The sequence below is a fragment of the Melanotaenia boesemani genome, chromosome 15 (genome assembly GCF_017639745.1).
Source record: "Melanotaenia boesemani isolate fMelBoe1 chromosome 15, fMelBoe1.pri, whole genome shotgun sequence".
Taxonomy (NCBI): domain Eukaryota; kingdom Metazoa; phylum Chordata; class Actinopteri; order Atheriniformes; family Melanotaeniidae; genus Melanotaenia; species Melanotaenia boesemani.
This window is the reverse complement of record NC_055696.1, coordinates 19,923,752-19,950,507: the sequence shown is the minus strand read 5'-3', so window position 1 is coordinate 19,950,507 and position 26,756 is coordinate 19,923,752. Positions and strand designations below refer to the sequence as shown.

At 40.5% G+C, this 26,756-nt stretch overlaps 1 protein-coding gene across 5 annotated transcripts in view; it reads right to left on the bottom strand.

Annotated features, from left to right (window-relative positions):
• The window catches only part of dbn1 (drebrin 1), a 134,710-nt gene that overhangs the window by 8,773 nt on the left and 99,181 nt on the right, over window positions 1-26,756 (bottom strand). For 2 of the 5 annotated variants that reach the window (XM_042007753.1, XM_042007752.1), the window contains exons 2-11: window positions 24,680-24,735; window positions 18,225-18,337; window positions 16,024-16,098; window positions 11,891-12,034; window positions 11,729-11,806; window positions 9,703-9,854; window positions 9,504-9,551; window positions 9,359-9,416; window positions 6,927-6,983; window positions 5,197-5,311 (exon numbers count right to left, since the gene is read on the bottom strand). In XM_042007753.1, the coding sequence (XP_041863687.1) occupies window positions 5,197-5,311; window positions 6,927-6,983; window positions 9,359-9,416; window positions 9,504-9,551; window positions 9,703-9,854; window positions 11,729-11,806; window positions 11,891-12,034; window positions 16,024-16,098; window positions 18,225-18,337; window positions 24,680-24,735 (896 nt within the window). Of the gene's footprint in view, window positions 1-3,366; window positions 3,496-5,196; window positions 5,312-6,926; window positions 6,984-9,358; window positions 9,417-9,503; window positions 9,552-9,702; window positions 9,855-11,728; window positions 11,807-11,890; window positions 12,035-16,023; window positions 16,099-18,224; window positions 18,338-24,679; window positions 24,736-26,756 lie in introns of all 5 variants that reach the window. The other 3 variants (XM_042007750.1, XM_042007751.1, XM_042007754.1) reach the window with 3 other exon arrangements.

Genomic DNA, 26,756 nt, shown 5'->3' with positions numbered 1-26,756 from the left:
AATAAATAACACACTGACCTGGTAAGGACCAGATGATTGTTTTCTTATTATGATCTGATACTTTAAAAACCTCAGAACTGAATCAGGGAGTACTTTATTTTTCCCATGAAGCTCTCTGGAAACTGCTCACCAGTATTTTTGTGTTTGTCATTTACTATCATACAAAATCCCCATTATGATTTCCAACCTGACAACAACACAACAACATGAATTTCCACATGAATTGAAGATAAAGGTTCACTTTCAATGGCCTTTAATGGCGACTGAAAACCTCACACATTTACGTGCACTCACAAACACTCACAGGTTGGTTGGTCAGTCAGTCAGGATTAAAGGCAGGAGCGTGTTTTTTAGTGTGTGAATAGATTGGTAAAGCAGTCCAGGATTACAAAAAGACAAAAAAAGGATAAAGATAAGATAAAATAAATCAGAGGAGGAGGAAAGTGGTAAATAATGTTAAATCACTCTTTGCTAAAACCAAAAACATCAAACAATAAAACATAGTCTTTTACAGAAAGAATATAACATTGGAAAATGACTGGACAACATCTAGCTTCACAACAGACTCAGAATCTACTGCGACACACAAATACTTCTGAGGTTTACTACCCTGATGACTGTTTTACTCGTCACTGAGGCTTGAAAAATGCTGCTGTTAGCATCAATGCTAACACAAAGGTTGAGAAAAGCTGCTGTTTGCATCAGTGTTGTTAATGGACTGTTTTATATATAACTTCTCCGGTCATGTTGACTATTCAAAGCGCTGTACACTACATGTCACAATTACCTATTCACAAACACATTAGACACATCGAGAGGCAATGTGGGGTTCAATGTCTTGCCCAAGAACACTTAGGCATGGAGTCAGGAGAAGCCTGGAATTAATCCACCAACTTTCCAGTTTGTGGAATGGAGTGTATGCTCCTCCTCCTGAGCTACAGCTGCCCCAATCAATGCTAACAGGAGGTTTGTAATATGCTGCTGTTAGCATCGATGCTAATAGGATGCTTGTGAAATGTTGTTGTTAGCACCAGTGCTGACAAGATGCTTGTAAAAAGCTGCTGTTAGCATCAGTGCTTACTGGAGGCTTGTGAATAGCTGCAGTTAGCATCATGGCTAACAGGAGGTTTGTGAAATGCTACTGTTAGGATCAGTGTTAACAGGATGCTTGTGAAATACTATTGTTAGCACCAATGCTAACAGGATGCTTGTGAAAAACTGCTGTTAGCATCAGTGCTAACATGAGGCTTGTGAAATGTTGTTGTTAGTATCAGGGCTAAAAGACATGCAAAATTCCTTTACCTTAGAACACCCACTAAAGCCCTGCGCCAATGCAGATATGTTGAATTAAACAGGCTATAAACATTGGATGTGGACATGAGATTTAGTTATAAATAAACATAGCCTAAGAGTGGTAATTACCAAGCTACAGAGATGCTAGCATTCCTGACACAAATTTTGTTGAAATGAACTCAATTAAATTGTGTTTATCTTCAGGTTGCCAATATTAGGAAGACATGCAATATAAGACATGCAATAAATTGTTGCGATGATCAATCTGATGAATTCTTTAGTGCAAATCTCAGCTGTATTAATGTTCATGCTAGCCAGCTAGCTGTAGAGTTACGCATAGTAGCATAACGTCATTTGAATGCAGTCCACACTAATACACCTATATATATATATATATATATATATATATATATATATATATATATATATATATATATATATATCTTTAAGTCTGAACTTAAAGATATATATATATATATATATATATCTTTAAGTCTGAACTTAAAGATCATTATCATTTACTTGTTTAAGATTTTTTACCAGGCTCTATAAACTCTTTAAAATTAAAAATCCCAGTTTATAATCCAATGTGACAAAAAGGAAGCTATCAGCTTGGTAAGCAATTTTCTTTAGCATCTTCCCATGTGAAGTTAATCTGGTCGTTAGAGTCAGTTTCTTCTTGGGTTGATGTCTCGTAAGGAGTTCAGTACTCTCCTGTCCACAGTGAGTGAAGGTAGAGAAATGTGTTTCTGGACTTCTATACCAGTGAGAGTTTAGCTGGAAAATATACACTCACTGATCGCTTTATCAGGTCCACCTGCTCAATTACTTGTTAATAAAAAATTATCTGATCAGCCAATCACATGGCAGCAACTCAATGCATCTAGTCATGTAGACTTGGTGAAGACGACTTGCTGAAATTCAAACTGAGCATCAGAATAAGGAAGAAAGACGATTTAAGAAACTTTTGAACGTGGCATGGTTGCTGGTCTGATGAATCTCCATTTCAGCTCCACATTCAGGTACTATGAAAGGTACATCATGAAAACATGGATTCGTCCTGCCTTGGATCAACATTTCAGGCTGCTGGTGTGATGATGTGGGGGATATTTTCTTGGCCCACTTTGGGCCCCTTAGTACCAACGGGGCCTGGTTTAACCACCACAGCCTACCTGAGTATTGTTGTTGACCATGTTCATCCCTTTATGACCACAGTGTAGCATCTTTTGATGGCTACTTCCAGCAGGATAAAGCACCATGACACAAAGCTCAGATCATCTCCACCTGCTTTCTAGAACATGACAATGAGTTCACTGGACTCCAACGGCCTCCACAGTCCCCAGATCTCAGTCCAGTAGAGCAGCTTTGGGATGTGGTGGAACGAGAGATTCTCATGAATGCAGCCGACAAACCTGCAGCAACTGTGTGATGCTGTCATGTCAATATGGAGCAAAACCTTCTGAGGAAGGTTTCCAACACCTTGTTGAATCTATCACACCAAGTAGTTCTGGAGGGAAAAGGGGTCCAACCCGGTACTAGAAAGTGGACCTGATTTAGTGGACAGTGAGTGTTTATATAACTCGCTAGGAGTCTAAATTCCTTGAATTCCTTAACAATGATAGCTGAGAAAGCTTCCTGAATGAAAGTTTAGGGGGTTAGTGTGTGGAGGTGGAATGAAGCTGATACTACATGATGAAACTGACTTTATGCATTTATGCAACATATTCTCCTGTTTTCAGATCCTAGATCAGGTCCAGGGTCTGTCTGACAAAATGTCTGAACAAGATCATTTAGGTTTGGAGAAGTAAAACTAGCCAACGACAAAAACATGAAGACAGGAATTACGTGACTAAGAATATGATAAAAAAAAAAAAAACAAACAAACAACAACAACAAAAAAAACGGACATTAGCGCACAGAGTCCTGAGAGACTAATTAATCTCCAACAGTTTTATCTTCCATGAGTCTCATCTCATCTTTGCTTCCAGCGCCTACATCTGTGGAAGGGCTGAAGTCTGGGGGGAGATGTTTCACTTCCTCTTCTGCTGTTTACCGCTCACGTGCTGTACCTACCGGCTGCAGCGACGGGCTGCGTCCGTGCATGCGGCGGCGTGCGCAGGGGCGACACACCCCGAAGCGGGGAAGTCGTACTGGGGCTGCTGGGACTGTGCTGCTGCCTCAAGAACGGGCTGTCCAAACGGCCTGGCAGTCAGGACGACACACAGCGGCCACACACAACCCAACATGACGACACACACACATAAAAACACATGGACACGAAGCGACGGACCAAGACAGGAGTGTGACGGGACAGAAGGAAAGCAGGCAGGAAGGAGGTGTGGAAGAGGTTCGGTCTCAGAGGGAAAAGTGAGGATTGTGGGACAGATGGGGCGTATAGTGGAAACCCACGAAGAAGAAATGAAGAAACCAATGATCAGAAGAGTGATGGATTAAAGGAAGAAGATGGGGAACATAAAGAAGTGCAGAGATGAAGGAAGAGAAGGACCAAGAAAAGAGGAGAAAGACAGAAAAAAAGTGGTTAGTGTGGTTTTAAACACACTGACTGCAGACAGCATGCAGTTCAGACATTAAAGCTTCTTTCACCCAAACAAAGTGGATCATCTACGTGGTCACAAAGCAAGAAATGAACTTTGTTCATCACGTGTAAAAATGAAAACCTTCGTTGTGTTATTTGATTCTGTTTTGTTGTTTAGTTTTTGTTATGAGGTCGGAACTCTGGTCTCATCTAAGTACAGAAATGAAGGAAATTTGTGTTTGGGGGATCATTTCTCCCCTTTAATAATTCTAGTTAATGTTGTTTTATACTTAGTTAGAAAGCCTGATTAGTCACCTTTACAAGCAGGTAGAACTTGTAAGGATGATGCTTCTGTGGGATGAGCAATGTAACTAAATATGCGGGTAATTTCCCTAAAAATGAATCAAAATCCTGTGTAATGTTCTTCTGCTGGTATTCACCAAGAAGCATAAATGAAAATCAACAGAAGAATACTACAGGGGATTTTGACGCATTTTTTTGGAGTGCTACCCACACGTTTAGATGTGTTGGTCATTCCACAGAAGCACCATCTATACCAGTTCTACCTGGTTGTGAAAGTGACTAATCAGGCTTTCCACTGATATACAATAGAACACCAACTAGGATCATTGAAGACTGTAAATAATCAGCCAAACACACATTTCCTCTAGTTTCTAATCTGATCGTAGAGAGGACCGAGTTTAACGTTGGTCAGCTGCTGACAAACACTGCAACTCTGCACACAGACGACACACAACACAACTCTTCAAGCAAATTAAATCAGAGTCAGATGAGGTGCAGCAGCAGTGAGAAGGAGCACCGGCCCAGAAGACCTGGACGTCCTCAGCTGATCAAACATTTCTGGAACAAAAGGGAGCATCTCTGAGCCGTTCAGGCCCTACAGAGGCAGCCCCTGTCGGAGCAGTGGAAATCATGCTGGATCTGATAACTGAAAGTGTCCCTCGGGTTCCCTGTCTCTTCATTACAACGCTGAACCTGATCCAGAGCAAGAACAGGACCCTGCTCACAGCAAGGTTGGTGGATTTCCAGCTGCAGCCATCGGTAAGAAAACAGCAGCAGCACTTTGTTTGTGTGCCCTTGTCTCCATGAATTCAGGAGTTAAGTGCAAGAAGAGCTGGAAAACCTGGAAACTCCTGTCTGGGAAAACATATTCAGCCATTTGCTGATTATTAGGAAGCAGATTAGAACCGTTTCCTGTCCAGCTTTCAGACCTGTTTAAGACCGGATGTAAAAACGGGCTGAGTGTTTTTTATGGAAAACATTTGCTGTTCCACGTATTTCCTCCTGTTCATCCTTTAAGGCTGAATGTGTCAGTAAACCCTGGAAGTGAGTTTTAAAGTGTTTACCAGTCCTGTGGATGGAGACGGGTGAGGTGTCGACACTGATGGTCATGGCTCTCTCCTTCTGCTTGAAAAACTCTCGAGGGTTTCCTGACCGCTGAGCGATGATGGCCTTGGCTTCCTGGCAAATGAATAAACACCAGACTGAGTGGGTAACAAGATTTCCTTCATTTTACAGCTTAAAAAGACCAAAAGAAACTTTTTTAATTATATGTTTAAAGAAAAAAATGACTGAGAAGTAAAAGGATTTTGGTTTTACTGAACATTTTTCATGAGAGGCAATAAAAAAAAAACAAATAAACAAATAAATGTCTTCAGAGATGTTTAGGAGTAAAACTTGTCTTTAAAAGTCTTTTTGCCTGCAGTAACTGAACATCACCAGATCTCCTGGTTTCACCATTAAACTGACAGCATGCATAATTTATTAATAGTTTCATCATCTTTAAAAGACAAATATTTTCTTTTTAATGAGGCTTTCAATGGTTTGGGAACTGAGGATCCTGAATGTTTTAGTTTTCCAGAGGAATCTGTCCTTTCCTGCATCCATTCCTGAATCCAAGTTTTCAGCTGGTCAGCAGTCTGTTGTTGTTTCAGTCAGATTTTCCTCTAAAGGATGCTCCAACATTCAAAAAACGCCACTTTGATGGTAGCATATGTCTCTCAGAAACCCCAACATCCACCTCTGTATCGGTGGCCTTCAAACAGATGAAGTCCTCCAGGGACACTGAAGTCCTCCAGGGACACTGAAGTCCTCCATACCATCACAGCTTTCTCTAAAAACAGCCTGAGCAACTGATAATAAAGCTGCTGTTAGTTAATTATAATAAAATGTAGAATTTATTGTACTTGCATATCAAACTGGTCTACTGCTATCTGCAGTCTTTACTGACACTGTTAAAGCTCGCAGCCATTATTGACTTTACACAAAGTACGAGTGGCACAGGCCACAGCCGGTTGGCTACTTCTTCATTTCTACGAGTTCACCGGAGGGTAGAACGTCCTCCTCCGTCCAACCCCTCTGATTCACTGCTAACATAAACCATAACTTAATAAAACAACAGTAACATAACAGTGAGTGCTGTCATTTGGCTTTCTATCTTTTAGATTTATCAGTACAAGGTCTGTTTTTGCCAAAAACATGAACTCCCATGAGTCTTTGCGATTGCATTCACTCAGAATGTAATTTAATTCTTCATAAGCCTCTGTTAATAGTTATTGCTCTCTTCAGTTGGAGTAAATGAAATAAGAGTTTACTTTATTAATCCACTGAGGTAAAATGATAAAGTTGTAGTTTTTTTTAAAGTAAGTAGCAGCATTTGTAATTAATCTGAAATCCATTTTAGAAGACAGCAGCAAACGTGCACTCAGGATGCTCTGACAAGGCTGATTAATCCCTGCTATCTTCTTTTAACCTGGATAACTTCTTTCTACTTTTGTGAAACAGGCCGTTGGATGATCTTTCTCATCTTTGACACCAAGAAACAGACATCAGTTTTCCCCAAAAGCAGCTGAAACATGGACTCATCTGACCACAGGACACACGTCCACTGTCTTTCTGTCCATCTAAGATGGGCCGGTGTCCAGAGAACCTGGTGCCAGTTCTGTACAGCGTTCATATTCGTCTTTCTCCGTGTATAATCCAGTTTCAGGTTTGAGATTTACAGACTCCCTCAAACTTTTCCCAATATCTGCTGTAGCTTCTGGTGTGTTGTGTAAACATCATTAATAACACTGACCTCTACCTCAGACTCCTTCTTGTTCAGGTTCAGGTCCTCAATGCTCGGTTCTGTCACCTGAGGAGAAAAGTCACAAGACAAAAGATGTAAATGTGTTGTCATTCAGAAAAATACTTAATCATCATCATCATCATCCTCCATCACAAACAAGCAACTGCATGCTGACACCAGGAAGTGGCAGCAGAGACTGTTTCTACGTCCAAAACCTGAGAAAAAAAACTGGAGAAACGACTGCAGAGGCATAAAACATTAAAGAATTTGAGGTTTATTTTGAGTTATTTTAATTTAATATTTTCTTTAAATGATCTATTTTTAAGACAAAAGTTTTTTTATGTGCATTTATTACCATTATTTCAATTTGTCATTCTTACTTTTTATTTGATTTGGTGATTAAACTTTATCTGATCTGTTTCACATTTTTTCCAAGGCTGATTTCAAACATTTTTCTTTCCATTTAAATAACATTGTTAGTATTTATGGTGACTTTTCCAGGCTAGTGTGCTCCTGGTGGATGAAGTGCTGGTCACACGAACCAAAGGTGCTCATGTTGAGTTAAGATCCGAGTGGTCTCATAGTTCAGATGCGAGTTCAGCTCAAAATTCCTCAAAACATTCCTGGAAGCTTCTTAATTTCAACAAAAAAATCAGCTTTTTTGTAATCTATAGTCTATAGGGGGTAGCTGCATTTACTTTGAGGGCTTTTAACCCAATCAAATGTCCAATCAGAATAAAAATGCGTCACGTAAACATGTCTGCTGATCCAATCGGCCTTGATTGGAAAGAATTTTAAATCGATCGAGAGGGGTAATTTAAACCTCTTCACGATTGAATCAGAAGGGAAAAATAAGCATGTTTACACTCAGTTTTGCTACTTTCTGTGGTGTATTACGCATGTCAAAAGTATTACGATCATATTAAATCTGGTTCGTTTTCAGGGAGCTCAGCTATCTGTTGCTTGATGCAGAACACGGAGCAATACCGCCGGAAATCACGAGCAGTGCTGAGCGGAATAGCTGACATGCGACGAAAGAAACAAACCAGAGAAGAAGAAGAGGATCAGGAAAGGAAGAAGAAAAGCAGATGAAGAATAGTGACGAGCACAACTGTAGAAATTAGGTGTAAAGGAGCATAAATGGGCCTTTAGCCGTTAGAGGACATGTCACTGAGAAAATCTGTAAAAGTTCTGCATTGAGTCTTTAAGAAATGTTCATGAAAAAGGAGCCGATAATATTTTAGTAGAAGAAGGAAGACGTTTATGCAGCGCAGCTTGATTAGGGGCTGAGGTGCAAACAAAGGTGGTCCTAGTTAAAGATGGAGGTGTACGCCCAGAACCCCCTACAATGGTTTAGTTCAGTGGTTCCCAACCTTTCTTCCTTGGGGACTCCCTTCATGCAAATTTACTAAAAAGCCATGGACCCCCTGCCCCACCTGGGGCTGAAGCCATGCGGTCTTATGCTTTAAAAGTAAGATTCTCACCATAAATATTGTCTTCTGGTTGAGTCCTGTCCTTCCATAAAGCCAAAGTGAAATTGACAACAAATAGCCTTACATTTTTTCTTAAAATAGGGTCAGTGTGTGGACATTAATCACAATGGCTCTGACCCAAAATTGAGACCCACTGGTTTAGTTCATCACCTTTCTCACACTTTGAGTTTGCAGGTATGTTAAAAATATGAGCTTCAGTATGTAATGTCACAGAACACTGCGCAAAAACCCCCAGAATCCAGAGATATCTTTGCCCAGATACCCTCAGACAGATATGTCAGGATTCTGGCGCTTTTCAGTATCTTGACCTCAGATACTTCCGGAAATGACCGCAGGTCAAATCCGGAATTTGTCTATGACAAAAATCAGACACATCTAGTATCTGGACACAATATATGTCCTCATGCAGTATCTTGTGTCCGTATATCACCAGATATGAAACCAGTGTCAATATGCACCAGAAATGTACTGTATTCTTTCAGTATTTAGGGAAGTATCCCCTACAGATATCTCTGGATTCTTGCCCTTTTCACGCAGTGAGATTCTTCTATGTTATCCAAGAATGATTTTATCTTGGAATTGGAGAAATCCCTGTTAGTCCAATTCCTGGTATCTGGAACTACTTGCAGCTTCAGACCAGATTCTACATGACCAAGCAGATAAAAACATGGAAAATCCTGGAAGTCTAGAACTTCCAGATGTGTAGATGGTGAAAGCAGATGGGATTAAGATCATGGCTAATCCTGCATCGCCTCCAGGAAGTTCAACTTTTGGTGTTTTTATTGAGTTGTTGCTACATGTGTGTGGTGAAAACGAACTGGTGGAAGTGGCAGATGAAGATATTCTGCCATGAGAGTATGAAAAGAAAACCCATGAAAAACAGATAATAAACTCGGGTTTGATACACTGATTGATGCAGACTTATGAAGCTAATATGTAAACACTCACTATGGTGGTCTGACTCTGCAACCTCTCTCTGGCCTCCTCCTCCTCCTGCAGTTTCTTCCTGTTCACACAAACACACAGAGGAAATAATGAGAGCTGGACATTCCTGCAGCTGGATGGAAAACTGATGTGAAGAGAAAAAACCTACATGCACATTGTCTTCTGCTCGCAAACTTCCATAACAGGTTGGATAAACGTAAAGGAAACACTACCTTGAATAACATTTTTATTAACTAATGTCAAGTTGGTCCTCCAGTAACAGTGTTAACTTGTGGTGGAGTGGAGCGGAAAGATGCCTGATGTGCCTTTGAACTCTCTTTACTTACTCTGCAGGGTTTGCTGCCCACCTGTGCTCCTCGATCTGCCTCTCCCTCTCGCGGTACCTCTTCTCTCTGTTCTCCTGCTCCTTCCTCTCCAGCTCCATTCGCTCCTCTTCAAAACGCTGTCTCTCCTCTGCAGCCTTCTTCTTTTCCTCTTCCTTCCTCATCTCCTCTTCACGCTGGAGAGCAAACAAAAGGGATAAAATTTAACATGATTCTGCTCCAGTAAGACCAGTAACCACTTCAAAGGAAAGTTTGTTTGCATGGAAGTCTCTGGGAAAAATCAGCATTATAGCAACATTTGCTGAGAGACAGATGTAATTCTTTCTGTGTCTGGAGTCTCTCCAGCAGTTGAGGGTAAACCTCATGAGCAACCTGCAGCTCCACGAACCATCCTGTCATTTTGTATTCTGTCTGAAGAGGCCAACAGTGATGCAGTTGTAGGATGCAGCTACAACTGACTGTTTCTCACCTCTACTCAGCTTCAGTATCACTCCAATTTACATCAATTCAAAATCACAATACAACATAAATATCTCATCAGTAAATATGGAGAAACAGCCAGATACAAGTTAGCATAGCATGCTAGATTAGCACTTTATTACACCTTATGTCCTGTTTGCCATCCATTTTTTCTTTATATGTTGGCATAAAAATAGCAAATAGATCAAATTGGTTATTGAAAACTTAAATGGAAATGCTGGATATGAGGAGAAAAACAGAATTTGTGCAATTTTAACATCATGGAAGTTAAGAGAACTTCAGGAATAGTTCACCAGAATCCTTGAAGGGCTTTCCAAAGCTCTTCTTTGGATGTATCTGCCTTTTGTTCTGTTCCCTGTCCAGATGATCCAACACTGCTTCTATAAAGTTGAGGTCCGGATTCTGGGAGGACCTATCCTTTCATCAGACCTGTTGCCACTGATTTTCAGTCCAGTTCTTGTGTCATGTGACATACCTCAGCCTTTTCTCCCTGTTTCCCTTCCTGAAGAATGGCTTTATGACAACCACGTTTCGGTGGAGACAGTTTCTAATGAGACTTCGGCCAACAGTATATGGATCAGTCAAAGATAGTTTTTATACCTGACTGACGTCGTGTCCAGTTTCTGCTTCCATGTTGAGATATGCTAAGTTTCCTTCTAACAGCTGTTTGAGAATCACCTTGTTGCTGCTAAAATCCTGTTTTCAGACTGTCTGATCTTTGCTGGTTTTAAAGAAATGGGAAAAAATTATGTGTCCTTGTGACAGGATGTGAACAACAAAGATCTAGTTTAAAACAGTTTTTTTTTTGCCAAGTTGGTTGTTATGAGTCAACACATCACTGTTCATCCCTTGAGTTACGAGCCTTTTTCTGCTCTAATACTTCATAGCTCAGTGCTAAGTGGCTTTACGTCTTCTTTGTCTGACAGTTACGTTGCTATCAGCCTGATGAACTATATGTTCTTCAGCCCCTCCATGTTGTAGAGTCACTAAGTTTTAGATACTGGGGCTACTGTTATTTCTATTTATCTCTACTTGTTCTCCCTTAAGTCTGTCAGAGGAAATATCAGACTTCTTTCCATAGTTATGCAGATGACACTTAGATTTACTTGAAATATGACAGTTCTATTTGTCCAAAGAAAACCCTTAAAAGACTTTCAATAAACCTAGAGAACTGCTTTTAAATGATAACAAAATCTGGCTGCTTGGAAGAGAAATATAAAAAAATACAGACTGGATCAGGTATCATTATATTCTGAATAGACTCACTTTAATATCCCATGTTTTACCGCCCTCAAATTTTCTGTGAGATTTTTTTCAGGGTTTTCCAGAACTTTATTACAGACCAAGTAATGCTTGATACTACAGAGCTGCAGAATAAAAACACGGAACACTTTCTTTGTCTCTAAAGCTCCATTAGAGTTAAGAAACCCACCTCATCATATTTCAGCTCTGACTTTGCAGAATTAAGCTTTCTTTCTTGTCGTTATTGCAACAAAACAATATTTCTGTTCATGTTTTGTACTAATCTTTTCTCCTCTTAGTTTTCTTTCATTCCCTCCTCCACACATACCTTGGCCTTCTCCCAAAACTCCTCTCTATTGATTTTCTTCATCTCCACCTCTGCGTTGGTTTTCTGGTACACGGTGCCCTGCATCAGGAGAGAGAACAGGTTTCTTCAGTTGCCTGTAAGGGAATTAAATGTTCATGTTGATGGTGAAAAGTCTCATCGTACCACGTCTCCGTGCTCTTCATCTCTGGTTTTCAGACGGCTCAGGACGGGACTCGCCACCGTTGCCGTCCCGTTGGTGAGTCGCTGCCCAATGGCCAACGGGTCGATGTCCTCCAAACTGCTGGCGTTAATGATGACTTCCACCCCCTGAAGAGACAGAGATGTAAATAATCTGTAAATAGAAAACACCCTTAGTAGATGTGAACTGTTTTATTTCTGATATGTAGCAAAGTTCTCTATACAAACTCAGATTTCCATCAGCTTTTTCATGCCACTGAAGCTACATTCAGATGGAAGTGAATTAGTGATTAAATTCCATTATTTCCCTTCAATTTGCAGGATAAGGAGACTTCTTTCATTTAGGGATAACAGATTATCGGTCATCCTGTCATGCAAATTGTTTGCCAAAAAAATGTTTGGCCCAAATTTGGCCTTAACAGCGCTGACTAAATGTGAGTCAGCCACATGACCACCGCATAAGGAAAGTGTTCTGTATTAGGACCATTTCTGACAGTATTTTGTCCCTCCACAAAATACTTGCCTTAATCCACATCCAGGCCAACAACTGACATCTGGAGTGGCCCACATGAGACTTGCCAGTGCCGTAACTGAATCATAAGTGTCAAAAGTAGCCCAGATTCAGCACAAACATGTATGTTATCTGGGTCCCTAAAGGCTAAATTACTCCACTTGGGGCAGGATCGTATTCCTATGTGAGCAGTCCATCCTTTTCTGGTGGAAAAAATCAGTATTTGTACAAATACTTGCATCACGTGGACAGGAACTTAGAGAACATTGATCTCTCATCATTGTACACTGCCTGGCAAAAAAAAAGTCACCACACAAAAAAATAAAAAAAATAAAGGTCACACTCTAATATTTGGTTGGACCACCTTTAGATTTAATTACAGCAGCAGTTGCTGTGTCATTGTTTCTATAAGCTTCTGCAAAGTCCCAAGATTTATTTCCATCCAGTGTTGCATTATTTTTTCATCCAGATCTTGTATTAATGACGGAAAGTCCGACCACTGCACTCCAGCACATCCCAAAGATTCTCAATGGGGTTTAGGTCTGGATTCTGTGGTGGCCAATCCATGTGTGAAAATGATGTCTCATGTTCCCCGAACCACTCTTTCAATCTGAGCCCCATGAATCCTGGTGTTGTTATGTTGGAATATAGCCATGCCATCTTCCCTGATGATAATGTTGCTGAATCTAGACCTTGACCTAGACCTGACCAACTGCAGCAACCCCAGATCATAGACTGCCCCCACAGGCTTGTACAGTAGGTACTAGGCATGATGGCTACATCACTTTATCTGCCTCTCTTCTTACCCTGATGCTCCATCACTCTGGAACAGGGTAAATCTGGACTCATCAGACAACATGACCTTCCATTGCCCCAGAGTCCAGTCTTTATGCTCCCTAGCAAACTGAAACCTTTTTCTCTGGTTAGCCTCACTGATTATTGGTTTTCTTTTGGCTACACAGCTGTTCAGTCCCTTGAATTCCCTCACATTGTTCATATCAAACATAGTCCTGAGTTCTACTGGTGTTTTTCTTCCATCTGATTTCACCAAACAGTTAAGTGATCACAGATTACCATCATGTAAGATGCTTTTCTGACCACATTTCTTCCCGGAAGTAGATGGTTCCCCACCATCCTTCCAGTTTTCAATAATGCGTTGGACAGTTCTGAACCCAGTTTTAGTAGTTTCTGCATCTCCTTAGATGTTTTCTCTGCTTGATGCCAATTATCTGACCCTTCTTAAATGGACTAACATCTTTTCCATGACCATGGGATGCGTCTTTCCACATGGTTGTTTAAGAAATGAGAACTACTCACTGCATCAGTTGGAGTTCAATAACTTGTTGCAGCTGAAAGCTGATCACCCTGCAGGAATTATCCAATTTGAGGCTCCTACCTATTTGCTTACTTAAATCCAGCTGGAGACTTTCTTTTTTGGCCAGTCAGTGTATTTTTTCCATAAAGAAGTGATCTGTGAATGATCTGATGAAGGCAACACAGTCAAACTAAAACTTGTGTCCTTCCAAATCCACTCCTGTCCATCTCTACCCCCACAGAGGGCGAATTATCTGGAAAATGCTGCATTTCTGTAAACTGTCATGTTCAGAGTGTTTAAACATTTTCATCAAACCGTTGGTGGAAAAGAAGCTTGATCACATTAAAACCTGTAGGAGGATGAAAGAGGAGGATAAAGTGTGTGTGTGTGTGTGTGTGTGTGAGAGAGAGCGAGACAAACGGCATCTTTTTTAAGTAATCTGAGTGCTGAAAGCTCTGAGCATGTGCGTCATACAAAGTGGTGTTTTCACACCTGTACTCTTGGCTGAGTATATTTCTGGATTTGTGGAGTAGATAAAAAGATTGAGATTAAAGCAGAGGTGATGTTTTATTTATAACTTTATTACAGCAGCTGAAGACTGAGTGTGTGAGATGGAGTGTCATTATTCTAAGTGGCAGTATTCTCTCTCCCACACAGCGTCAGGTTTTAAATAACCCTTTTAGGGACACAAACACTCAGGACTGTGCTTCCATCACTTCAGAGGACCTCATAGTAGAGCCCTGCATTGGGTCTGGGGTCCCACGGGTCAAGTTATCCCCTGGTCATCTGGTTAATAACACCACTAACCAACAAAAGCAACCGCTTTAAATGATCCTTTCTCCCCACCTCTAGCTTTCTTCAAAAACCTCGCCTCGACCACTTACTTTGTAATTCAGGGGAATTGACTGGTTATTTCTATTACATTTTATCCTTTTTATCAGTGGTGTTTTACCCTTTTTTATATTGCTTTTAGTCATATTGTTGGTTCTTAATTCTTGTGATGTCCTTGCATATTTTGGTATGTATTTAGGGTTGTCTAATCTTATTAATCTATTGGTGCTGTATACTGTCCCCTGTAGATGGTTGCCTGTACTGTACCTTCACCATCAACAAAAACTTTTGACAACTCAGGTTAATTAGTAACAGGTCAGTCACATGACTTGGTATAAAGGGAGCATTTCAGAGAGGCAGTCTCTCAGATGGAAAGAGGTTCACCAATATAAAAAAAAGTGGGTCTAAAAATTGTGGAACAATTTCAGAAAAATGTTTCTCAATTAAAAATTGTGAAGAGTTTGAAAAGCTCACATCTACAGTTAATAATATCATATAAAGATTTAGAGAATCCGGAGGAATCTCTGTGTGCATGGGACAGGGCTGAAGGTCTAACCTGGATACTGGTGATCTGGCCCTCAGGTAGCACTGCAATAAAAACATAAAAAAGTAGTTCCAGGGTGATGTTAAGCATGGTGTAGCATCCCCTCTTCTTCTAACAACTGTCTGGAAATGTCTGGGAAGTGAGGAGACCAGTTACTGGAGTTTTAGGAGAGGAATGTTGTCCCATTCTGATCTGATGCAGGATTCTAGCTGTTCAACAGTCCTGGACCTTGGTTGCTGGATTTTCAATTTCATGATGCTCCAGATGTTGTGTATTGGTGAAAGATCTGGACTGCAGGCAGGCCAGTTCAGCAGCATTTTCAGCATTGATGGAGCTTCACAGATGTGGAAGCTGCCCACGCCATAGGCACTAATGCAGCCCCATACCATCAGAGATGCAGGCTTTTCACCTGCCCACTGATAAAAAGCTGGATGCTCCCTCTCCTCTTTAGTCTGCAGGACACACCGTCCATGCTTTCCTGAAACTAGTTCACATCTTCATCCAGGTTTCCACTTTGCCTCAGACCATTTTAAATCAGCTTTGGTCCAGAGAAGACAGCGCTGTTTCTGGATCCGGTTCTAGTCAATGTGGCAGCAAGCAGCCAACACCTGTAAGCTTGGCAATCTGCTGCTAGCCACTGCTATACCCCAGCTAACTACTTAACCTGTGCGAACTTTATATTTTCATTTATTTTATCACTGCAGATAATCCAGTAAACATGAAAAACATGCAGTGGGCCCTTTAATAAAACCACTATGCCTAACAATCTCACCTCAGCTATAGCACATGATGTTGTTGCCTTTACTAATTAAGTGGGAAATCAAGTCTCCCAGTAGTTTTTACAGTCTGCTTGGACCCTGATCGTTGACCAGTGTGGTTATAATTTCAGGTTTTTTATGATCAGTGTTTTTTCTGACCTGGAAGAAGTCTGCGATGGTGGAAACATGGCTGGCACAAGCACACTTCCTGGCATCCGGCACATCTTCCCCTACCTGCAACAAAGAAAATGGTTAAAAAGGGGAAAGTCAGGGAACATGAAGCATAAAAAACATGAAAGAGGGGGAGAATAGTACCGCAGGACATCCTAGATTTCTCTTGTCTCCAAAAATCACTAATTACCTTCCAAGTGGGCACTTTTTGTCAGCAGTTTCCTCCCGTCTCTACCCTCATAGAGTACTTCTGTTCAGCCACGGTGGCGTTTAGCTATTGGAACGATTGTATTATAACAGGCTGGATGTACTTCAGCAATCAGAGCTCTTTCAAACCAGCACAATACCAACACAGTAAGCACCAATTACAGAGGAAAATGGCTCCATCTCATTTGCATTCATAACAATTTATCTATCAGAAACTAAATTTCATCTGTTTGTGCCACGCAGAGAGAAATACAGCTGAAATGCTTTCTGCAGTGTATTTTAGGAACTTTAATTCTCATTTTTGGAAGCTATTTGGCCCACTTTGGCCTGGTTTGGCCCAGTTAGCCACAGTCTGGTGCTCTTTTGGCAGTAAATGTTGCTCTATTACATGAAGATGGCTCAGCTCCCAGCCTCATTTAACCACCAAATGTGTTCCTGTTTGTGTCTATCAATCATGAGCACACCTCTCCACTGCTTTGTCCCCACTCGCTTCTTTAAGCTCTGGTCCTGGGAAAAAACCTTCACATCCAGGCAACAATTAAACATGAGCTCTTGTTCTTCTACATCCCTCTACACTGGGTCATTATGGCCTTCCTCTAAGAGCCCCGCTGTTGTCAGGTTCAGAAAGTAAAACATTCATCTTGAGGTTCTCAGAGGGAGTCAAGCTGCGTTCAAATGCTTTTAAAAGACATATTGGAGGAGACTCTTGCTGCTAATAAATGAGCTTGACTTTACAAATTATTCATTTCTTCCTGCTGCATTTCTTTTTCTGCATGAGTTAAATGGTGGACAAATTTTCCTGCTCAGTTACATTTATATAAAGAACAAACTTTTAAGGTTTTATATATCAGGACATAGTTGTTTGACCTTCATTTGTCCTTAAAATGAGATAAATTCAACCTCAGATGCACAACATCACATAATAAAGTTTATCATTATCTACTAAACAAATCCATCCCATGATTCAGCAGGAATAAGTTATAAAATGGTTCTCTGCACAATCAACTTCTCACATGGTTGTGGAGAAATTCTTGAGGTTAAAGTTTGCAGCAATCATTTATTACACCAGGTAAGAAAGTAAGCCGGAGATCCGTGAGCTCGAATCTCCGGCTCAGAGGAAGGTAGTTCCAGAGAGTCGGAGTCACTATTACAAACACTCCTGCTGCACCGTCGGAAGACCCTGATCGCATGACCTCAGGGACCCGCAGACCCTGATCATATGGCCTTAGGAACCTGCAGACCCTGATCATATAAACTTACGGACCCAGTTGCTGCCCAGCAGCATCTTCAGGCTGAGAAAACTCTTCACAACTTTTGCTTCTGAGCCGCCGCATGATGTTGCAGTTGAGTTTCATTTTACGCACATATGCTAGCAAGTAGATATAAACACACCAGCTGTTTTAAATGCGCACCATGGCTGATTCAGCAAAGACACACAAGAATTGTTATCGGGAGAAGAGAGAAAAGAAGAGAGAAAGGGACAGAGCAAGACATTAAAAATCAAGCTAAGACTGCCTTTATTGGCTAGAGAGAGCTCACGGTACGAGCAGGATGTAGGATGGATGCTGGATTAGCTGTTGATAGGGGGTGTCACTGAGAAAATCTGCATAAGTCTTGTAGTACCACTTTAAAGGTCGCATTTTGATCAAAATCAAGCATAATGTGCTAGAGGTCAAAGTCAGACCATCCACAGAAACCAAATGACTTTTTCTGTTAAGTCACAAATTTCACTGCAAGTCATTATAGTGTCTTTATCAAAGGTGTTTCTTGTTCTAGTGACTTATTTTCAACATCATCCCACAATTAAATGGCTGCAGCTGTGACTGAACCTGGTTTCAGGTCCTTCCCATCAACACATAATGGCTAAATTAAAAATATGTCGTGACCTTTAATGGCTCAGACATTCTCCTTTAACACAGTGAATAACATCAGTGTGTTGCCTGATGTAACCCCCCCCTCCATTCGTGGACCCAGAGACTCACCCAGTTGATGAGGATGTATCGTGGCAGAGCGGCAGTCGGGTCCTTCAGGCTGCAGAAGCCGTACATCACCCTGCCGTTGTCGAAGGTCAGCGTGATCTCTGCCAGACCGCCTCCTGCAGCAGAGAAAAGAGACGTCATCACTGCCGCAGCACCATGTCTGCTTTCAGAGGTTTCTGTCCTCCAACGGGGTAAATGGTAAATTGTCTGTACTTATATAGCGCTTTTATCCAAAGCGTTTTACATGTACGTCACATTCACCCATTCACACACACATTCACACACTGATGGCAGAAGCTGTCATGCAAGGCGCTCAACCACAACCCATCAGGAGCAATAAGGGGTTCGGTGTCTTGCACAGGGACACCTCAAGATGAGGTGGGCAGGGATCAAACCGGCAACCCTTGGGCTACAGGATGACAACTCTACCCACTGAGCCATACCGCCCAGGATGTCAATCCTCTTGGGTGGTGAGAACTGGCCAGAAAGTATCTATGCATACCTGCCTCAGGTAGCCCGTCAGAGAGGCCATTCAACACAGGTGGAAATGTTATAACCTGCCACCGGGCTTCACTCCAGCCTGATGCTGTGGACAGACTGGTGATTTTGGCTCATAACTTGAAGTAAATAACCTGTACTAGTCCCACTCCCAAGTACTTGGGGAGTGGTAGCCTAGGGGTTACAGAGGTGGGCTTGGGTCTGGAGATCCTGGGTTCAAGTCCCTGGGCTTGCATCTAGGGTAAACCACTGTGAACCCCTGAGCAAGGCCCCCAACCCTCCCAGGTGCTGGTGTAACAGAGTTAAAAAGGCATGATTCCACTTTTCACTGGGGATACTTTTTTTTAACTCTTTATTTTCAAGTATTTTTGATTACATTATAACAAGACAAAAAAGAAAACATATAAATAAATAATAGAGAGAAAATACAATAGTACGTCCCCACCCATCCCACTTCCCTCGTACATACAACAAAATAAAAATACGTAAATAAGTAAATAAAATTATAAAGTATATGAATACATATTGAGGGGTGACAAAAGGTGTTTGTGTTTATTTTTTAAACTTTTTTGTGTTGTGTATGATTTATAATATTTATATAGTTTATATTGTTATTATTATTAATGTTATTATAATTGTTAATGTTAGATAGTTATATTGTTATTATTTGTTATAATATAATTACGGTTGTTCATGATTTTAATAACAATAGTTATTATTAATATATATCTTGGGCAAACCACTGCTTAGTTTTTCCTGTGTTATATTAATTCATAATTTAGAATTTATGTTTAATTATTAAGGAAAAAAATTTAAGTAATAAATTTTTTTCTTTTTTTTTTAGTTAAATTTTTTTTTACTCAGTACACAATACACCTTTCTTGTCACAAAAATCCTCAAAAGTCTGTTACATACAGGGGGGATATTTTTGTCTCTTATTGTCTATTCATGTTTATGCACGTTATTGTCTTCCATTCAGAACCAAAATACACACTCAGGGGTGACCAGTCTTTTACAAAATTGTCCATAGATGCCTCCAGTACACTGTACAGTCTTTCATATGGTAATAGTGCCATCAGTTTTTCATGCCACAAAGATAATGTAGGAGGGTGGTCTTTTATCCAGACATGAAGTATAGATAGGTGAGCGGCATACAACATTATAGACAGTAACTTTGTTTCTTTGATCGGTAGTCTGTTAATACCAAGAATACAGTACTTTGGGTCCATTGGCAGTTTAACACCAGTAGATTTCTCAATTTCCATAAGGACTGAAGACCAGAATGAAGTAATGATAGGACATGGCCATATTAGGTGAAAGTAAGTTCCTGTTTCTTTTTTTACATTTTTGACATATTTTGGTACATGTATTATCATACTTACTCCGAATTACAGGAGTCACATGCAGTTTATTAATAATTTTATATTGTGTTTCATAGGATTTATTAGATCTTGTAATATGTCTTGCATTTATCAATACTTTACTCCATATCTGGTCATCCAGTTGAGACCCAAAGTCTTTTTCCACTGGGGATACTGAAGAATACCAGTCATGTGTTATGTTGACTCTTGGGCGCCTTCTCTTGTCACTGGTCGGTAAATACCACTGGGAGTGGCAGAATGTTACCAGTGCTGAGATGAACGTGCTTGAGGTAGGTTGGTTAGAGCAGTCTTACACGCTATGTTACATTTGGGATTTGGTGTGAACTAAAGGGTCACGGAATACTGTTTAATTACTATTGATCAGCAAAAAGAGTTCTGTAACATGTTGTCCTTCAAATGTTCAGGAAATGCCTTACTAATGTTCTAGCTAGCTACCTTGCTTATGCTAAAGAGGCTTCCGTTTGTTATAGCGTGCTGCATGTGAGCCGACCGAGTACAGTGTGCTGTTTTGTACAGAGAATAAAGACCAGCAGTTCAACAAATCTGCATCCTCCTCTTTATTTATTAAAAATACACGCAGAGTCAGTTATCAAGAGAAGCTTGGACCAAAAGTCGATACCGGGAGTCAAGCTAAAAACTTTTGGTTACACTGGAATCTGGCAGCACACTGCTCTTAGCAACTAGGACGGGTTGAATGCAGAGAAAGAATTTTCCACCTTTGGATTATTAAAGTGTAATAAATAAAAAAAAAAATTATGCCAGTGACTATACTTGTCATCTGAGGCGTCGCCAGACCCCATTTACTGGGGCACATGCCCCAGTATAAATGCTACAATTAATTTTCGACAATAAATATTTATCATACATTAATTCAGATAATTCAGAGGGGAAAAGATATAAATTTCAACTCAAATGCGTAGCAAGAGCATTAACTCCAAATAGAGGATCCAGCTCAGGGGCACATTCTGTCACTGCATGTCACCGTGTGTGAGCAGCAGGTGAACCACACACACGTCACACAGCTCTCTGTGTGTCGGGTAAGCGTTGAGCACACAGTGTAACGTGTCACAAAAACAGTCAGTTTTATATTATTTTTTAAAATGAAACCAAATGAGATGAGAAAGAGGGAGGTAAGACTGCGGTGAAATCAGTTTTAGGTTGGATATTAGACAGATATTTGCACGGAATCTACCAGCGTCTCGTTTAGGAACCATCAACAAATGACAGGCTTTCCCTGAAACGGAAATTCTCATAAAGGACATAAAACAATATTTTCATACTAAAGAAAAGTGGACAAGTTTTTTTTTCATACAGGGTGCCAAATATTTTGAATTGCTTCGAATTTGAATTGAGATTTTAAGAACAAAAACAAAAACTCCAATAGCTTCTAAACCAAGTGACCCAGTCACTTCAAACCACAGCTGAATTGAAGCAGATGACGACCCAAACAAGACACAACTCTTCCTGATTTTCTTAAAGCTGAGTCACAGTCAAGTGATTGACCACTTTTTGGAATTGAAACAAAGGCAGTACGCTTTAATGCTCAAAAATTAAACAAACTGTTCAGAATGAGTTGAACTATCACCCTGAAAACCAGGTAATAACCATTACTGTGGAATGTGTATGAAGAGAGTTCTGACCTACCGTCGTTTGTTGTGGCATTTATGCTTTTGCTGCCATGTTCATGTTTGTTAAAATACATAAATATGTTTGTACACTCATTAATATCTCAATTTGTATGTTTGGTAGGAATGTGGCAGTGGTACGGGGCAGTGTGCGTGTGTGGGTGTGTGTGTGTGTGTGTGTGTGTGTGGGAGAAGGTGGACATCTGGTAAGAGGCCTGTGCCCCAGTAGAGCTTTATGCATAGCAACGTCCCTGCTTGGCATTGTTTAAATATTTTAAATCAAATAGACAATTATGTTTACATTTTGATGTCATCTTAATTTAATATTTGTTAACAAATTCTTTGTTATTTTTTTAAGACCTTACTATTGAGCAAACCTTATTTGGCATATTCTCTTGATATAAGTACAGCCTGGACATAACTTGAAGTTGGTCCTTGTCAAATGACAGAATACTGTTGGCCAATGTTTTGCAGTTTTTGTGTATGTTTTGTACAAGTATGAAGCACTTTAACAATGAACTGAATCAAGAGCTATTGTCCTGAAATGCTGTGTCTGTCCATAGATGTCCTGGTAAGCAATTTTTAAACAAATAAATAAATAAATAGAGGGGAAAAAAAAACTTTTCCCGTTTAGAAGAAGGTTCTGCTCAGCTGATGTGTCGAGAACACCCCATTCACATCCGCCAGAGCAAAATGGCGTCATTCCGTTCTCGTGGCCTCGAGAACAAAAAAAAGTTCTTGCTTCTCGCGGAGTAGGTAACAGCATTTACAGGGTTTAATAAAGCTGCTCAGACCAAATATTCACTTTAAAGCTCCTTAGAATTGGACCAGCTCTGGTTCTGACTCACATACTGGATTTATATTGTCTATGTGGTAAAATCTAAAGAAACGACCGGTGGATGAAGACTTTCACATGTTTTTGTAACGTACTGCTGCACATCATTAAGTTTAAGCTGATTTACTTCTAACACCTCTTAACTCTCACTTCATATATGTCATGCTGGTTCCTCATCTGACATTTGTAGACTGCAGTAAATGAACGAGGAAGAGTTTCTGGGCTGTTGGTTTTAATGCTTCAGGTTATGATCCTGTAAACCCACACTTTGTACCCATGACACACAACTTGGCTGTGGTTTGTTGGCTCTCGTGAGGCGGCGGGCAGATTCCTGTGAGGTTGAAATATCCAGGTCTCTGAGGAAAAGCTGCATGCATGATGGAAACTAAGACCACTCCTGGCAGATGGTGCTGATTTTAAAGCCCAGCCATGATTCCTACTATTTTCCCCTGAATCAAGACAGTCCTCTGCTAAAGCACACATTATCTGCGAACATCTCCCACTGCTGCAATGCTCTTGGGCAGAAGAAGCTCTTCATCCTTCATCAGCACCAGCACCATCACAGCTCCTTGCTTTAAACATTAAACTGCTGTATTGGCTATAAAAGTGAAGTCCACAACAATAATTATAGCGATTACTGTAAAAAGATTGTTAGCTTTGTCCAGAAACTTGTATGCAGGGCATTTACTTTGACGATTGTATGAACAGGGGTTACACTATATTTAATGTATTTGTCCCTGGTAAATAAACGGAAATAAATTAAAACATTTAACAATTCAAGAGGAGGATCAGAGTGAATATATGTCTTCCTGCTTGTCCAATCCAGTTATAGGTTCCGTTTCTGGATGCACACGTGGACTTCGCTGAGTTAAAATGATTAATGGTTCATCAAAGTCCTCACGAGTCGATAAGTCTGTAGTAATTATGGTGTCATGATCATTTCTCAACCACCCAACACTGGTTTATGTCCTTGTCCCTTACACTAGCCTTTCTCAAACTGGGAGCCCCAAGATAATTTCAGGGAGTTGCCAGATCACACACAACCATCTCTCTGTCAGCTAAGAACAGGAAACTGAGGCTACAATTCACACAGACTCACCAACACTGGACAATAGAAGACGGAGAAACGTTGCTGGTCTGATGAGTCTCCACTTCAGCTCCACATTCAGATACTAGGCTCAGAATTTGGTGGAAACATCATGAAAACATGGATCCATCCTGCCTTGGATCAATACTTCAGGCTGCTGCTGGTGTAATGGGGGGGGGGGGGGGGGGGGGGGGGGTAGGTATTCTCTTGGCCCACTTTGGGCCCCTTAGTACCAACGTGGCCTGGTTTAACCACCACAATCTACCTGAGTATTGTTGCTGACCATGTCCGTCCCTTTATGACCACAGTGTATCATCTTCTGATGCTACTTCCAGCAGGATAATGCACCATGTCACAAAGCTCAGATCATCTCCACCTGCTTTCTAGAACATGACAATGAGTTCACTGGACTCCAACGGCCTCCACCATCACCAGGTCTCAGTCCAGTAGAGCAGTTTTGGGATGTGGTGGAACGGGAGATTCTCATCATGGATGCAGCCGACAAACCTGCAGCAACTGTGTGATGCTGTCATGTCAATATGGAGCAAAACGTCTGGGGAAGGTTTCCAACGCCTGGTTTAATCTATCACACCAAGAACTGAGTCAATAATATTATTAAATGCTCAAATTGTGTCTGTACAAGTATTACAAACATGATTAATTAATCTGCAGGATGCTTGTCATCGCCCTCCTGGTGTTTGGTGCTCCATATGTACAACTGCTAATTTATGTGACCATTCACACAACACAACACAACACGATGCAATGATAAAATTACAGTCTGGAGGAAAAGACTGCATCTGTGTGGATGAATCAAATGTGGAACGAGTGTATGGTGCATCATTAACTTCAACAATGATGAGAACTTGCTAGGCTCATCAGATTTACACAAACCCTCGTAAGCAGCCTGTGTTCATTAGCACATGGAAATTAAATATCGGTGAATTAAACCTGAGGGACTCAGCAGAGGTGCAATGATTGGAGTTAATGTTTTCTGCCTTCAGGGGAATAAAAGTTAGAGAAACACGTACCTCCGGATGCTGCCAGGGTCAAGTCATTACTCTCATCTTCATATGTGTACAAGGCCCTGTTGGAGACAGAGAGAGTGTTAATCACACAAAGATCCTTCATTAGTAACAATCTGGCTTCTTCATGGAAGGTCATCAGCTGAGCCGGTCTAAGCAAAACATGAGGATCGAACCCCAAGATGTGTGTGTGCTGCTGGTAAGCAGATTATTCGATTTGATTATTTAATCAAAGCAAATAATCTGGATGGATTAGAAAATCACTGACACTTCCAGGGCTCTAATCCTGAGAACAATCAAGTAAACAAACAGAACAGAAACCGACACATTTCACCCTGCAACTTCAACACTAATGTACTAGTGGTCTGAAGAAAGATACACCAGCACACACACAGCTGCTCACAAAACACACAATTCCTCATGTATCCATCCACACCTCTGACCTGAGGTCGAATGTGGGCTACATATTCCTGCATGTCCAGAGCGAAACTGATGTGACCCTCTCCAGTAAAATACCCATTAATCTGCAGATTGTTCAGCAAAACACAACAAAGCTGGAGATTTAACCCTCAAGGCACAACAGATATTGGAGTTTTCAATTCAAAGTGCTTCACATTAAAAAAAAAAAAAAAAAAAAGGCAGGATGTACAAGAAGCATTAAAGATGCAGTAAGAAGAGAAATAAGATAGAAAATGAATAAATAAAAAGCACCTTAACCCTAAAGCATGCCACACTGAGCTGGGCAGCTTATTTACTTTCTAATTAACAGTCTTCAGCCATCTCCCTTTTTATTTCATTATTCCAGGAAAAGTTAGCAGCAGTTCACTGAAACGTGCTACATCATCATGGCTTTTAAGCAACAAACAAGATGGCCGACTTTGGTGGGGTTGTTTGGACTGACTGCACATTGCAGGTTGTACAAGTATCACACAAGATGATAAACTTGTTTGAATTGTCAGGTTCTTTTTATAACTCTTAACTCTTTAAACTGTAGTGTGTAACTCTGTGATAGATAGTTACCCATTAGGTGATCTACAGAGGTTTTCCAGGCATTTCTATCCCATCCAGGAGGTTTATAATCCAGCCACTAAATGTAGTTTTATGCAGAGACTCTATCTGGTAAATCCACAATGATCCATGATAACAGCATTACTTATCACATTTCAGATGAGCAGATGAGAAAAGGCTTGGTCACTGTTGATCTGTGTGTTATTTCTACAAAGTTCTGTTAGTAATAAATTCTGCTTCCTTCTTCTGGTCGGCCTTTATGCTGCTATATCTATTCATACATTCATTTTACATCATTTTAGCCTCATAATCTGACAGCTGAGGCTGGAAACATCATGTCTGATGCTGACTGGGATTTAATGGGTTCTACATGCAGTTTTATATATATTAGAAATAAAAACAGGTGGACCAAAAATAGTAAAAATAAAATAAAAAAGCTTTAACAGAGTTTTAAGGATTAAAGTGTTACTGTTGTGCTTTGCAAGATTTAGTTAAAGGATGGGAGATTTTCCTTGCACTAAACCTTGAAGCTTTCATGTAAAATTGGATTATTTAAGGGATAAGGGATTATTTAATCCAGCATCCATCTTGCATCCTGTCTCTTCTCTTAGTTCTCTCCAGCAAGGAGTCCAACAAGTCAATCAGATGTTGACTCTTGTCTTTTCTCTGTCTCTTTCTTTTCCTCTGATAATGTCCTCTTGCTTTTCTTTCCTGAATGAGCCATGGGGTGTTGACATCCAGTCTCTGCCATGTGATGTGATGCCGTAAAGGTAAACTCAGCTATAAAGTGATGCTCTGGGATGGAAAAAATAAGTTGTGAAGAGCAGTTTCTCAGCCTCTAGATGCTACAGACAGTGCCAGAAATGTCACTAATAAATGTCAGTGTATCATTAAAACCAGCACAGAGGTTTAATGTCAGAAATTTATGTGATGCTTTAGAAAAATTAAGGAGTTCTTTGAACCAACTCCAAAATAAACAGAAATTAGAGTCATCAGCGAATCTATTTACTGGCTGTGAAATCTATGATGTGTCAACAGATTTTCATTAATTAACATTTAGTCAAACAGTCATTAA